A 13,754-nucleotide genomic window follows, 5' to 3' on the forward strand; every position below is an offset into this window, starting at 1 on the left:
CTAAGGGCCCTTGCAGCTCTGACTTTCTTAGATTGGTCTGTCAGCTTTCAGAAGTGGTTTAAGAATTATAATTAAGCAATTTTGTGAACTGGTCTGTCACAGTTCAGGAAAGTAGGGGAGAAAACCTTTCTCCCTTGGCAGAGAAAATTGGACATTTTGTTCCTGTCACCATTCAGCAACTAATATTCAAAAGAACCCAAAACAATCATACTTAAACAGCAATTTGAAATGACTGCACTACATTAACACACTTTTCTCCACTCAGCAAGAGTTCTATTTTAACCTGTCACTTCCAATATTGCAGCAGCATGTTTCAGCCCATTTAGACTAAGCAGCTACAGCGATTTTGAAAGCATTAATGATTCTTATATGGCGACTATAAATGCTCTAGGTAGAATCTAGTGAGGGCCTGGCTCCGAAGCTCTTAGGTGGGCTTAAAGGCCCCAAATGTTTACTGGTGGCAACATGCCGCAGGTGGCTCTTAAAGAATGCAGTCATTTTTGAACTCATGGGCTAAAAGACTGTGGCTCGAGACTGGTGGGCCCAGGAGCTCCTCCCTCTGCCGCAGGGAAGACCAATCACAGGAAGTGTAAGACCACGCCCCTATTGCTCTCTTTGTAAAGGGGGGTCACCATGGCAACAAGGCAGGCTCCCTTTTACCAATCGCAGAGTGCTGGGGCTACAGACCTTGCATCGTTCAAACGTGAAGTAACGCGTTTCCATACATGAATCAGTGTCCTACTCAAACCTAAGGTGGATAATCACAGTGTCTCCTCTCGCCTTTAGCCAACAATAGCCAAATTGATTTCTTTTGTTTGTTCATGAAACCTCAATGCTAGGCATTGTTTTTATTTAAGTTTGGCCTCTTCTCCTGATAACTCAATACAAGAGTAATTCCTATTGTGGGATAAACATGGATTCAGATTTAGCTAACATTTACTGAGCAACTATTGTGTAGTAGCATAGTAGGCGACAACAAGGCAATTCACATACATTATTTTAGTTAACTCACAAACTATACAAATGTGAACTCAAATGTAATAAACACTATTGGAGTTTGGCATACAGTAATCACTCTGAATATTTGTTGAATAAGAGTGGAAGAACGTGAACTCACTATCACAAGGTCAAAAAGGGCCCTTGGAGAGCATCCTGTCAAACTCTATCATTACACAATGCAGAAGTCAAGGCACAAAATGTAGAGTGATTAGGACTTCCCTGGTGGTCTAGTGGCTAAGACTCTGTGCTCCCAATGCAGGAGACCGGGGTTTGATCCCTGGTCAGGGAGTAAGACTTCACATGCTGCAACTAAGACCTGGCACAGCCAAGTAAATTAAAATCTCTTTTTAAAATGCGGAGTGACTTATCCAAAGCCATATTCACAAATATTTAGACTCAATTCTGTTCTGTGTGGATCCAGACCACTGTCCTCACCAGGACACAGCACACACTGTCTCCCATGAAAGCTGCATGACGACAGAGCATCAAATCTCTGCTGTGTCATATGGCAGTTGGATGCATTCTTTTGAGTATCCTGCCAAATGTAGTATTTGGGAGCCCTCTTTTTGAATGATTCAACAAAAAACACTTTTTGAGGAATTGAAAACTACATTTATTGATACTTGTATTTGAAAAACTCAAGGAAAAAAGGGATTAATGAAAGTAAGTTGAAAGAAATGAGCAAGTGTGAGGCCTGGATGGGGGTAACATGAGGGCAGGGGCAGCAGCAGCTTTGTTGGGTCAAAGTCGTCCAAAACATGGTATTGTCAGTAGTTCCACATGTGATCACATGCAGGGTAAATTATTCACATCAACCAGATTAATGAAAAGCCAAGGTGTGAATCAGAACATCAGTTTAATTCACAAAGGGAAATAGTCTAATAGATCACAATATTGATGTGATTGATTGATATATTGGTTGGTCAATAACCCTCTAGAGAATATAATATAGAAGGCCTAATTATAATTTAAAAAAGTGGTCTGGTGAGCATGGAACCGGCAAAAGGGAGTTTACTGGCTCATGGGAATGATACATGTCTGTAAGCCTGGTGCAGCCCTCTCCACTGTAGCAATATGCCAGTCGAGGAGGCATGATGCTCATGTTTTCTGGTCTGAGCAATTTCTTCCTTAGCCACGAACAACACTGGAGACACACCAATGAGTTTTCTTGAATACACTATTCACTCTACTTGCAAGCTGTCAACTCACCTGGCTATATGTCAGTTTTCTTGGTTATAATGACGTGCCCGTTTGCCTTCACAGAACCATGTCTAGTCAAACCTCCATAACAACACAATTACAAGTCCATAGGAAACTACTCTTATGGGTCATTCCTTTCATTATATATTATTTTAATAATGTGACTGTCTGAGAGGAACTTTTCCTCCAAGATCAGGCACCTTACTTTATCTCTGTGTGATGAAAAGGTGGCCCAAGACCAAACTGAGAGCAAGTTTGGGTTTGATAGGTGCACAGCAGCAAACTGTGCACAGCAGTAAAACAGTACAATGCTTCCTTTCCCTCCTTTAATGCCTATGTAGGGAAAAGGGGAGAGAAAGAGAAAAGGTGATTTGGGCATTAGGAGGTGGAAAGGATAAAGGATGCAGAAATAAGGATATTGAAAAAGAAGTAGTGTTTCCCATGACTTTTAATCTCTCAGCTGCTTCTATGTTCTTCCTGGATGAATGTGGGGCTGGCCTTATGATGGACTAGACCAAATATCCTGGATACAGATCCAATAAATTTTAACTTGGTGCGGGGATGTAAGAAAGATCTGGCATGTGGAATGCTGCTAAGGACAGAGAAGCAGTGAGTTGCTCCAGTGGAGAACTACAACGCCTGATGGGCAGGATGAAGAACTCAATTTCACAATTTGGTCAAGGGCTGGACCTGAAGGCATGACCACAATTTCCCACCACAGTATGTTTCTCTAGTGATTACATTTTCTTATCTACTTATTCTAGTAAAATATGAAGTCTAGCTAGACTTCTCCCCAAAAAGAGAAAAAGGAATATTCATAGAAGGTATACACTCAAATCTAAAGAGATGGGAAAATGATTAGTTAGTAAAGGGCCTTGTCCATGTTCAATTCCAAATATGTCAGCCTTGGAAATGCATTTTTCTTTATGTGAGCTTTGTTTTTTCCTTAATCCAGTTGACATACCGGGACACCTTGGTATATATGCCATATTTTCCTTTCATTGCACACTCTTCACCCCAGCTAATAATTCCAGTTAAGAAACTGGTACCTTCCACTTCGGTAACATGGGGTCCCCCACTGTCTCCTTGGCATGAATCTTTACCTCCCTCATGGTAGCCGGCACAGAACATGTGATTGTAGATGGTGAACTTTGTGGATCGAAGACACGTGGCTCGGTCAACAAGTGGAACTTTCAGGTACTGAAGAATTGAGGCTGACCTCCCTCTGTTGAAGACTTTGCCCCAGCCACTCACATAACCGTAACCAAATTTGAGGAAGATGTTCGTGTATTCCCTGTCAGCAATGCAAATAGGGGTTACATAGCTATTTAGCTCTAAGGGTTCATCCAGCTCCAGGAGGGCAATGTCGTGGCTGTACTTATTAATAGATGCATTGTAACCGTGGTAAGGAATAGCACGGATCACATTTCGCTTTTGCTCTGTAGGTTCTGGCTTCTCAGTGTTATGTTCACCTATAGAAAAGAAATGTCTTTTTGAGCCACAGTCTCTCCCACAAAGAAACATGCTTTCCAAGTGTCCATCTAGCATCACTTCCTTGTGGTGGTTTAGTCGCTCAGTTGTGTCTGACTCTTGTGACCCCATGGGCTAGAGACCACCAGGCTCCTCTGTACATGGGACTTCCCAGGCAAGAATACTGTAATGGGTTGCCATTTCCTTCTCCAGGGGATCTTCCTGACCCAGGGATCGAACCCCAGTCTCCTGCACTACAGGCGGTCTCTTGCATTGCAGGTGGAGTCTTTACTGACTGAGCCACCAGGGAAGCCCCTATCCTTAGTTGGCAGCTTATATTCAACCACTGAAAATAAATTTCTCTTCAGTCACATATCACCTTTCACATAAAGAAGCAGATTCTCCAAGTGTCCACTTGGCACCATTGAATTACCTGCCAATCAAGTGTCAAATATTTTATTCTTGTATTGTTACGATTTTGGTAAAACTTAGTTGAGGGCCAATGCATACTTTTCAGAGCAAAAAGTCATTCAGGACCATCAGATAGATGGATCTGTTCACCCATGCTGTTTACGAGTCTCATCCTGTTCACAGGTGATAATGAATTGACTTGTTATGAATTATCCTCAGTTCAGTTCAGTCACTCAGTCATGTCCGACTGTTTGTGACCCCATGGACTGCAGCACATCAGGCTTTCCTGTCCATCACCAACTCCTGGAGCTTGCTCAAACTCATTCCCAATTTCAAGGATTTTGACCACTTTTTTGAGTACAGATAATACATTCATTTGGTCATTCATTCAAATGTCAATTGAGGGCAGGTTACAGCTTGTGCCAGGGGTAAGGATACAAGCATCAGTGATATGACATGGCTTTTGCAAAGGCTCAGGCTGGTGGGGAAATGAACACATCAATAGATAAGTATATTTGCACTGAGATGAATGCTAGTAAAGGTCTGCCAAAAGAATGATGCAGAGGGATTTCCCTGGTGGTCCAGTGGTCAAGAGTCCACCTTCCAACACAGGGGGCTCAAGTTTGATGCCTGGTTGGGGCACTATCTAGGCTGGTCATAACTTTTCGTCCAAGGAGTAAGCGTCTTTTAATTTTATGGCTGCAATTACCATCTGCAGTGATTTTGGAGCCCCCCAAAATAAAGTCTGACACTGTTTCCTCATCTATTTCCCATGAAGTGATGGGACCAGATGCCATGATCTTAGTTTTCTGAATGTTGAGCTTTAAGCCAACTTTTTCACTCTCCTCTTTCACTTTCATCAGTGGCTTTTTAGTTCCTCTTCACTTTCTTCCATAAGAATGGTGTCATCTGCATATGTGGTGTTGGAGAAGACTCTTGAGAGTCCCTTGGACTGCAAGGAGATCCAACCAGTCCATTCTAAAGGAGATCAGTCCTGGGTGTTCACTGGAAGGACTGGTGCTGAAGCTGCAACTCCAGTACTTTGGCCACCTCAGGTGAAGAGTTGACTCATTGGAAAAGACCCTGATGCTGGGAGGGATTGGAGGTGGGAGGAGAAGGGGATGGCAGAGGATGAGATGGCTGGATGGCATCACCGACTTGATGGACATGAGTTTGAGTGAACTCCGGGAGTTGGTGATGGACAGGGAGACCTAGAGTGCTGTGATTCATGGGGTCACAAAGAGTCGGACATGACTGAGTGACTGAAATGAACTGAACTGGGGAACTAAGATCCCACATGCTGTGTGGTGTGGCCAAAAAACAATAATAAAAAATTAGGATGGAATAAGTTGGATTTTGAAAAGATGGCCTCTCTACCACTAGTTCCACTTATTTAGCAATGATCTTAATAGACTCTAGTAAAATATGATATGGGCTTCCCTAGTGGCTTAGTCGGTAAAGAATCTGCCTGCAATGCCGGAGATGGGGGTTCAATCCCTGGGTCAGGAAGATCCCCTAGAGAAGAAAATGGCAACCCACTCTAGTATTCTTGCCTGGGAAATTCCGTGGACAGAGGAGCCTGGCAGGCTACAGTCCATGGGTCGCAAGAGTTGGACATGACTTAGCAACTAAACCAATACCCAAATGATATAGCAGTCATATAGAAGATCTAGGCTGTTGCAAACAATTACTATCCCTTGTTTATTTACCTGCAACAACAGTAATTTTAACACCAGGCTTGATGCAGTGGGCTGCAGTTACAACCCATTTTTCATTAACGATGGAACCTCCACAGAATGCAGCAATTTCACCATGCAAAAGGACCTGTGGAAACAAAATGATGAATCTTACTACATAATATATTTGATCTACAACAATAACAACAACAACAAAAAACACGTGTGCTGTTTAGAGGAGTGAGCAAAAAGTTGGCTTCTAGGTGCTGGCTGAAGTGGAGTGGTTCTGGCAAGTGTCAGTTTTGAAGATGTCTTAGTGTTCCTGGAGCACAGTCAAAAAAGCCATTTCTGAAACTGTCTTGAAGAGAATGAGCAGTGATAGCTAGGGGGAGTGCTAGATGAGGCAACTAGGAGGAAATAGCTTCTTTGTATGATGTGGGGTCCTTGGATTTCTTTTCTAGGCAAGTTAGGTTCTCTGATAGCATAAATTGCTTCTTGGGGATATGGCTGGTATATTCAGAAACGCACTGACTTGACTCCTGGAGATCAAGTGATTACTGAGTCTCCTGTCCATGCACGAGGAAATCTGCTTGCCATATAGCATTTGAAAGAAAAACTACTGACTTTTCCAGGAGATCTTTTCAAGCCCTTTCTCAACAAGAATGATATGAAATGAGACTTAATGGCTGTGCTATGCCCATTCAGGCAGGGAGCAACAGCCAAACTTGTGCACTACTTTCGGCCTCCCCCCTACCATCTCCACCTCCCCTCACTGGATCTGTAAGCTGCCCTGTCCTAAAGGATCTACTAAGCTATGTTTGATTTGGGGACAAAGATGTTTGAGCACTATCTTGAGCCTGGCTGTGATTAGATAAGAGGCAAATCCATTCTTTCATCTATACATTCATCATATAACCAGAGTGGACTATGGATATTTTTACTACCTCAATGTCTAGATCAACTTGGAGAATTTTCACTTCCTGTGTATGCAAGGGCCTTGGTCCACCTCTTCAAGAAGAAAGCTGGGAAGTGTGAACACTAGAGGGCACACTCAACATTTGGTAAACCCTTTGTGGGCGCTGCTGCCCTTTTACTGAAGCACATACAGCCTCAGGCATAAGCCCATTCATAACAAAATAGGAAAAGGGGGTGGTCACTCCTTTCTGGTGAGTCTGAGAAGGTCCTTGGGGGCATATTCTAGTGACGATTCTTTTTGTCTTGAATTCTATTTACTGAACCCTGGCTAATCCTAGACACTAAAGCACTAGCCTCCCACATGGAGACCTATGGGGCTGACTCACTGCAAGCCTCTGACCCTCTTTTCCAAACACAGGTTTCTCTCTCATTCTAGCTGTCGTTTTCATGTTGAAAAATTAAAAAAAAAATAGGAAAACTCACACAACATAATAAACACCAGTTCACCCACCGTCTTGAATCTGTATTGCTCACTATGGACAAATCATTGTGCTAAGTGTTTCATGTACATTTAATACTCACAACACTTTGTGGAGTGGCACATCCATACAGACGAGCAAACAGAGGTTTAGATATGCAGTTAGTTAAGATTAGTTAGTGGTGAGGCTTCTAAGCACCCAGTATTTCTCCTAGTGTGCTTGGTGGACCAATTGCATCTGGGAGATTTATAAAATGCAGCTTTGGGAGCCCACTAAGATTTCATCAGAATATTTGCTGCATGGGATGGGAGAAAATGCAGATCTCCAGAATATCCTTATGCATAATTAAATTCAAGAAATTCTGTTTCAGAATTTCCATGGCTTGGTGACCTTTATGTTTTAAAAGTGATTGCTCCAGGAGGAGCTGGCTACATAATTTGCAGGGCTTGTTGCAAAATGAAAATGCAGGTCCCCTTGTTCAAGCTAGGAAAAATTGTCATGGGAGATACTAAAATAAAACAGTTTTGCTTTTTTTCTGTGGTCTCTCACAACCTATCATGGTGTTGTGAATTTACTGTCTAAAGTTGGGCTCCCTCATGTGTGGGGCATAGCCACTGGGTGAGCGCAGGCACTCACAGGTGCCCAGGGGCACAGAACAGGCACTCACAAATGCAGCTCTCAGTTGCCAGGTCCCCTCTCCCACCAGCCCTGTGCTGGTGCTCTCAGGCCATCTTCCCTTCCCACCGGTCCACTGAAGCAATCAATAGCCAATGGTGACTCCCAGGGGATTTCACCTTGCATGTCAGGATATGTTCAGTTCCTGGAATGAAGGGAGGCAAGAGGTTTGCCCCTATTACTCCCCCTCCAAATGTGCTAGGATGCATTTCTGACCATGTGAGATGCCATGTGGCCATGCCCCTTCCTCAAATGGCATAGAGTCTGGGCACCCAGCTTCAAGTCTCTGCATGCCTATGCTGGAGGAGGATGACAACAGTAGCTGTTGGCAGTGAGGAGGGGGCATATGCCAGTGTGCCAAGGGTTGGCGGTGGCAGTGGTCATTGGGCGGCTGGGGAAAGGGGAGAGAGAGCTAGCCAAGGCACCAGGGGACAGGGGAGAGGGAGATCAAGAATCCACCCCTGCATGGTACTGAGAGGTGAAGCTGCAGTGACTCGAGGTTCCAGGTTACCAGCGCTCACATGCTCCATTGTCTCATTGAACATGAGTTATAAAACACAAATGCAAAAAGAATACATTTGAATCCATTCTAATGAGGTGGATGAAACTGGAGCCGATTATACAGAGTGAAGTAAGCCAGAAAGAAAAACACCAATACAGTATATTAACACATATATATGGAATTTAGAAAGATGGTAATGATAACCCTGTATGTGAGACAGTAAAAGAGACACAGATGTATAGAACAGGCTTTTGGACTCTGTGGGAGAGAGAGAGGGTGGGATGATTTGGGAGAATGGCATTGAAACGTATACTATCATGTAAGAAACAAATCGCCAGTCTAGGTTCAATACAGGATACAGGATGCTTGAGGCTGGTGCACTGGAATGACCCAGAGAGATGATATGGGGAGAGAGGTGGGAGGGGGGTTCAGGATTGGGAACTCATGTACCCCCGTGGCAGATTCATGTCAATGTATGGCAAAACCAATGCAGTATTGTAAAGTAAAATAAAAATTAAAAAAAAAAACACACACACAAATGCAAAGCGTTGAACTACAAATGCGGGACCATTTGGAAGACAGGGCCCTGCAACTGCACTGGTCGCCAGTTCTTGAAACTGGGCCAGACCTCAGGTGAGTATCCTCACCAAGCGAATTTGCACAACACTGTTCTTTACTGGGCCTCATGACTACAACTGAATACATCTGCTCAAGTAACAGGAGTTAAACATTCATATACAATGATATAATGGTGCTTACCCTCTATATGCGAGGCAACTTGGACATCTCTCAGCTTAATGGGCTAGTTAGGCCAGAGTGAATTATAGCCACAGCCTCGGGCACAGAGACTATGTTGTAGCTAATCTGATTCCTGCCAAAGACTTGCTGCCTGGAGCTCCTATGCTGTTCTGGTGGATGGCTGAGAAATACAGTTGTGTCCTTTCAAGCCTGAAGAGTGGTGGTTTTTTTTTTGTTTGTTTTTTGTTTTTTGTTTTTTTTTTTCCCATTCCTGATTAGTATTAGAAATTTTGGTAGACATCTTTGCCAAGAAAAAGCCCTAAAATATATTTGCATTGAAAAATATTTCAAGTGACTTGGTTTTGGAATGTTTACTTGACTACTTCAGGATCACAGCTATCTAAATGTTAGGGGATGAACTGTCTGCATGGCCAAGGACAGGTTCTTGTATATCACTTTGGAGAACGATCAGAAAAATGGGAAAGCATATGTTCTGAAAAAGGTGTCTGAGTGCTGATCTGTCAAACATTTTAATGTTTGTTATATCCTAACAGGAGCGCATTTTCCCTTTCACACACACACAGATATACACCAAACACACCCACATACATCTGCAAAATACTCATTCACATATCTATTTTGATGTTCTTCACTGACAATGCCAGCCTAGAGTAATAGCTGCTCCCCTGTTGTTCCTTTTTTAACCTTTTAACTCAAACTTGACCTTTCTCTGTTGTTTCAGTAAACTCTTACTCTCCCTACCTAGCCACCTCCTAACAATTTTTCTTTGCATACTTGTTCTCTTACGTATAAAGAGCCAAATCATTTCTACATGATGTATGGCTTACTAAGCCTGCAGATGTGATTCACCCAGCCCTTGGCCCTAGTTCATTTTTCTGAGCACAGAGGGGAGGATCACTTTTAGCTTTTAATGGTTAACTAGACTAGTATTGACATCTGCATTGCAGGCAGATGCTTTACCATCTGAGCCACCAGGGAAACCCAGTCATTGAAATAGACTTCATCAAACCATCCTAGAGAATAATTCTCTAAATGTTCAGTCCAAAATAGTTTTGTGGGGCCAGATGAGATTACATATGTCATGTTTTCATTTGTGCTAATTGGAACTGTATAATCTGAGCTAAGAAAAATAGAAGATTATCTTTTCAAGTGAAGATATATCTATAGTCTTAGGAAGTTCAGAATGTAATATCTTATCTTCCTCCCAATATCCACCCCCACTCACCCATCCACCAGAAGAAAGAGAAAGTTCCAGTGTATACAGATGGTAACTACTTGTTGTCTGCCATGGGGGTGTGTCCTAATCAAATGGAAAGAATTGGATCTGTGTAGGCACAACCCACTCCAGTATTCTTGCCTGGAGAATCCCATGGACAGAGGATCCTGGCGAGTTACAGTCCACGGGGTCGTAAGAGTTGGACACAATTGAGTAACTAAACAAAAACAATATAAAGGATTAAAGAAAGCTTAACCACTTGTGAAGAAAGCTGAGCTCTGAAGAATTGATGCTTTTGAACTGTGGTGTTGGAGAAGACTCTTGAGACTCCCTTGGACTGCAAGGAGATCCAACCAGTCCATTCTAAAGGAGATCAGTCCTGGGTGTTCTTTGGAAGGATTGATGCTAAAGCTGAAACTCTAGTACTTTGGCCACCTCATGCGAAGAGTTGACTCATTGGAAAAGACTCTGATGCTGGGAGGGATTGGGAGCAGGAGAAGAAGGGGATGACAGAGGATGAGATGGCTGGATGGCATCACTGACTTGATGGACAAGAGTTTGGGTGAACTCTGGGAGTTGGTGATGGGCAGGGAGGCCTGGCATGCTGTGATTCATGGGGTCGCAAAGAGTCGGACACGACTGAGTGACTGAACTGAACTGAACTGAACTAAACTAAACTGAACCACTGAGTTTCCATTGTATTCTGGCTTTCTCAGTCTCCTAGAATGATCTTCAAATGGTTAAATGTACAATGAAAAGTGAAAGTGTGAGTTTCTCAGTTGTGTCTAACTCTTTGAGACCCCATGGACTGTAGCCTGCCGGGCTCCCCTATCCATGGGATTCTCTACACAAGAATACTGGAGTGGGTAGCCATTCCCTTCTCCAGGGAATCTTCCCCACCCAGAGATCGAACACAGGTCTCCTACATTGCAGGCACATTCTTTACCATCTAGGCCATGTAGCTCAGATTAAGCATATAATACTTATGGCTAATACGGAACCTGAGGCCCATGACAAACCCAAAGAGAAAGACCAGGCACATCCCATCCAGGGCCAGACAGATCCTAACTCAAAGCAGAAGAGGAGGGTGGAGCTCTTGAGGGCAGGTTCGCACATGCTCAGAACTGTTGGCTGGCAGGGTCAAGCGAATAGGACCAAAAGCAAGTGAGAGGTTTACAAAGCTGAAACTCAGTACTGCTTCCTCCAATTTCTGACTTTTAAGCTGTTGATGAAGGTAGTCTAATAATATAGGTGTTGCGATTTCCCTGTTTTCTCTAATGTTCACATATTTCATCGCTTCCCTTTGTAGCTGTATGAAATTTGAGTTCTGTTTTAGTCGCTCACCCTGCCAAGGATATACCGACTCTAGTCAACCCTCTAGCTTCCTCTCTCAGCTCCTGAGTAGCTCTGCAGAGTACCCGAGTTCTCCAGGGGCCCTGAACCCAGAGCTGGGCATCTGGAAGGAAAATGCAGGTAACTGGCCTCACGCCTCCACTTATCTCTCAGGCCCTCTGTTACCATGATGCAGGATTAGAGGTCAGAGATTGGTCAAGTCTGCCTGCGCCTTTGACCTTGGGGGTCAGAGGTCGGAGCAGCCGGAAATGCAGGGGGTTCTGGGAAGCGCCTGTGGCCAACCCACTACGGCTGCAGCGGCTTTTCCTCCAGCGGGGAAGTTGAACCGAAAGCCCTAGAATAAGGTAAGCATGCACGCGGTCGCTGACAGCCACGCAGAAGGTGAGCTCGCTTCTTAGGGTCTCAGAGTGGGGCGCGGTGGCCGTGGTCCCTAGCCTGCCCCGTCTCATCTCCCACCAGGTAAGCCCGGGCCCTCAGCGGTCTGGGATGGCCTTGTCCTGCTACTGCGGTTCTCAGGACAGAGCAGTGCCTCAAGTCAACAATTCCACGAGCATGTGCTCGACCGGATCTGCTCCCCAAGCTGCCCAGCTCCCGTGACTGACCCAAGTGGCTGGAACGGCCTTTTTTCACTGGGAACAGGGTCCACCTGCCTGCCTGGAACTTTCATCCGTAAATCCTCCAAGAAAAAGTCATCATCCCCTTGGACTTGTGGCCTTCAGCTCTCGCCAGCCAACAGCTCACCGAACCCTTTTCTTGAACAGGTTAGACGTTTCCAGTTCGTTCAAATTATTCGTTACTCTATAGGAGACTGAACTCCATCTGGGCCTCTTTGCCAGATTGCTTCACCCACGTGCTCGTGTGATTCCCCATCCCCTTTTACTGACACAGCAGCATTTTGAATCTTTTCTAGGTGGTGTTGCAACTACAGCAGTTGCTCACTTTCTCTTGATGCTTGGCCTTCAGCAGGGGTGTTGCAGTCGGGTCTGCAATCAAATCAGGTATTTCTACCTTGCAAATTAACTGTGAAATGGTGGCAGTTGGCTCATCCATAAATGGGGAGAGATTCTGTTTTGTTTTGTTTTCCTGTTTTGTTGCGTCTAAAAGTGAATTTAAACTTTTTTTTTTTTTTTAAATTTCCATTTGGCTGTGCCGGGTCTTAGTTGCAGCATACAGAATCTTCAGCTGAGTCATGTGGGATCTAGTTTCCTGACCAGGGATTGAACCTGGGCCCCCTGCATTAGGACTGTGAGTTCTTAATCACTGGACCACCAGGGATGTCCCTAAAGTGACTTGTATATTCAGTTTATCTCCTGCTTTTGAAACCCAGTCACCTTTTATGAGAAATTGGGTACAGTGGGTGTGGAGAGAGAGTTTCTCTGGTGAGGAAGGAATCAGTGTGAAAGTGTGACAGGGTCTTTCTGGAGTATCCTAGAGAGTAGCATGGCTCTTCACATTTGGAAAAGACAAGACTGAAACCTGGTGCTTGGTACCTCTGCAGTCAGTAATCTTACTTCATAAGGATGAAATAGCGAGTAAATGTATGTGGGGATGAGTGATCTTGAACACTGCAGATGACCCTATCTAGGCTGATAGGAAGGAGACAACAGGTACACTCACTATTAAGTGTGCAGCAAGGAAGACTTCCCTGGTGGCTCAGATGGTAAAGCATCTGTCTACAATGCGGGAGACCCGGGTTCAATCCCTGGGTTGGGAAGATCCCCTGGAGAAGGAAATGGCAACCCACTCCAGTACTATTGCCTGGAAAACCCCATGGACAGAGGAGCCTGGTAGGCTACAGTCCATGTGGTCGCAAAGAGTCAGACACGACTGAGCGACTTCACTCACTCAAGGAAGACATGAAAAGATATATAATGATGGGTCTCAAATCTAGCCCTTGGTTACCTCAAAAACAGGGACAGGTGATTCTCATGTGTGTTGTCTGCAGATCACACCTGGAGAAATGTGGGACTAGGTACCATGAGTCCACTATTTGGTATTTTGGACCCTAGCTGCTGGGCTTCCCTGGTGGCTCAGACGGTAAAGAATCTGCTTGAAATGCAGGAGACCTGGGTTTGATCCCTGGGTCAGGAAGATCCCCT

General features: G+C 44.4%; 1 protein-coding gene across 1 annotated transcript in view; it reads right to left on the reverse strand.

The window, feature by feature from the left end:
• Positions 1-1,838: 1,838 nt before the first annotated feature.
• F9 (coagulation factor IX) overlaps positions 1,839-13,754 on the reverse strand; it is a 36,251-nt gene continuing 24,335 nt past the window's right edge. The window contains exons 7-8 of the mRNA XM_070290652.1: positions 5,790-5,904; positions 1,839-3,671 (exon numbers count right to left, since the gene is read on the reverse strand). Coding sequence (XP_070146753.1) covers positions 3,124-3,671; positions 5,790-5,904 — 663 coding nt within the window. The 3' untranslated portion in view covers positions 1,839-3,123. The remainder of the gene's footprint in view (positions 3,672-5,789; positions 5,905-13,754) is intronic.

This window comes from Ovis canadensis, chromosome X (assembly GCF_042477335.2).
Source record: "Ovis canadensis isolate MfBH-ARS-UI-01 breed Bighorn chromosome X, ARS-UI_OviCan_v2, whole genome shotgun sequence".
Taxonomy (NCBI): domain Eukaryota; kingdom Metazoa; phylum Chordata; class Mammalia; order Artiodactyla; family Bovidae; genus Ovis; species Ovis canadensis.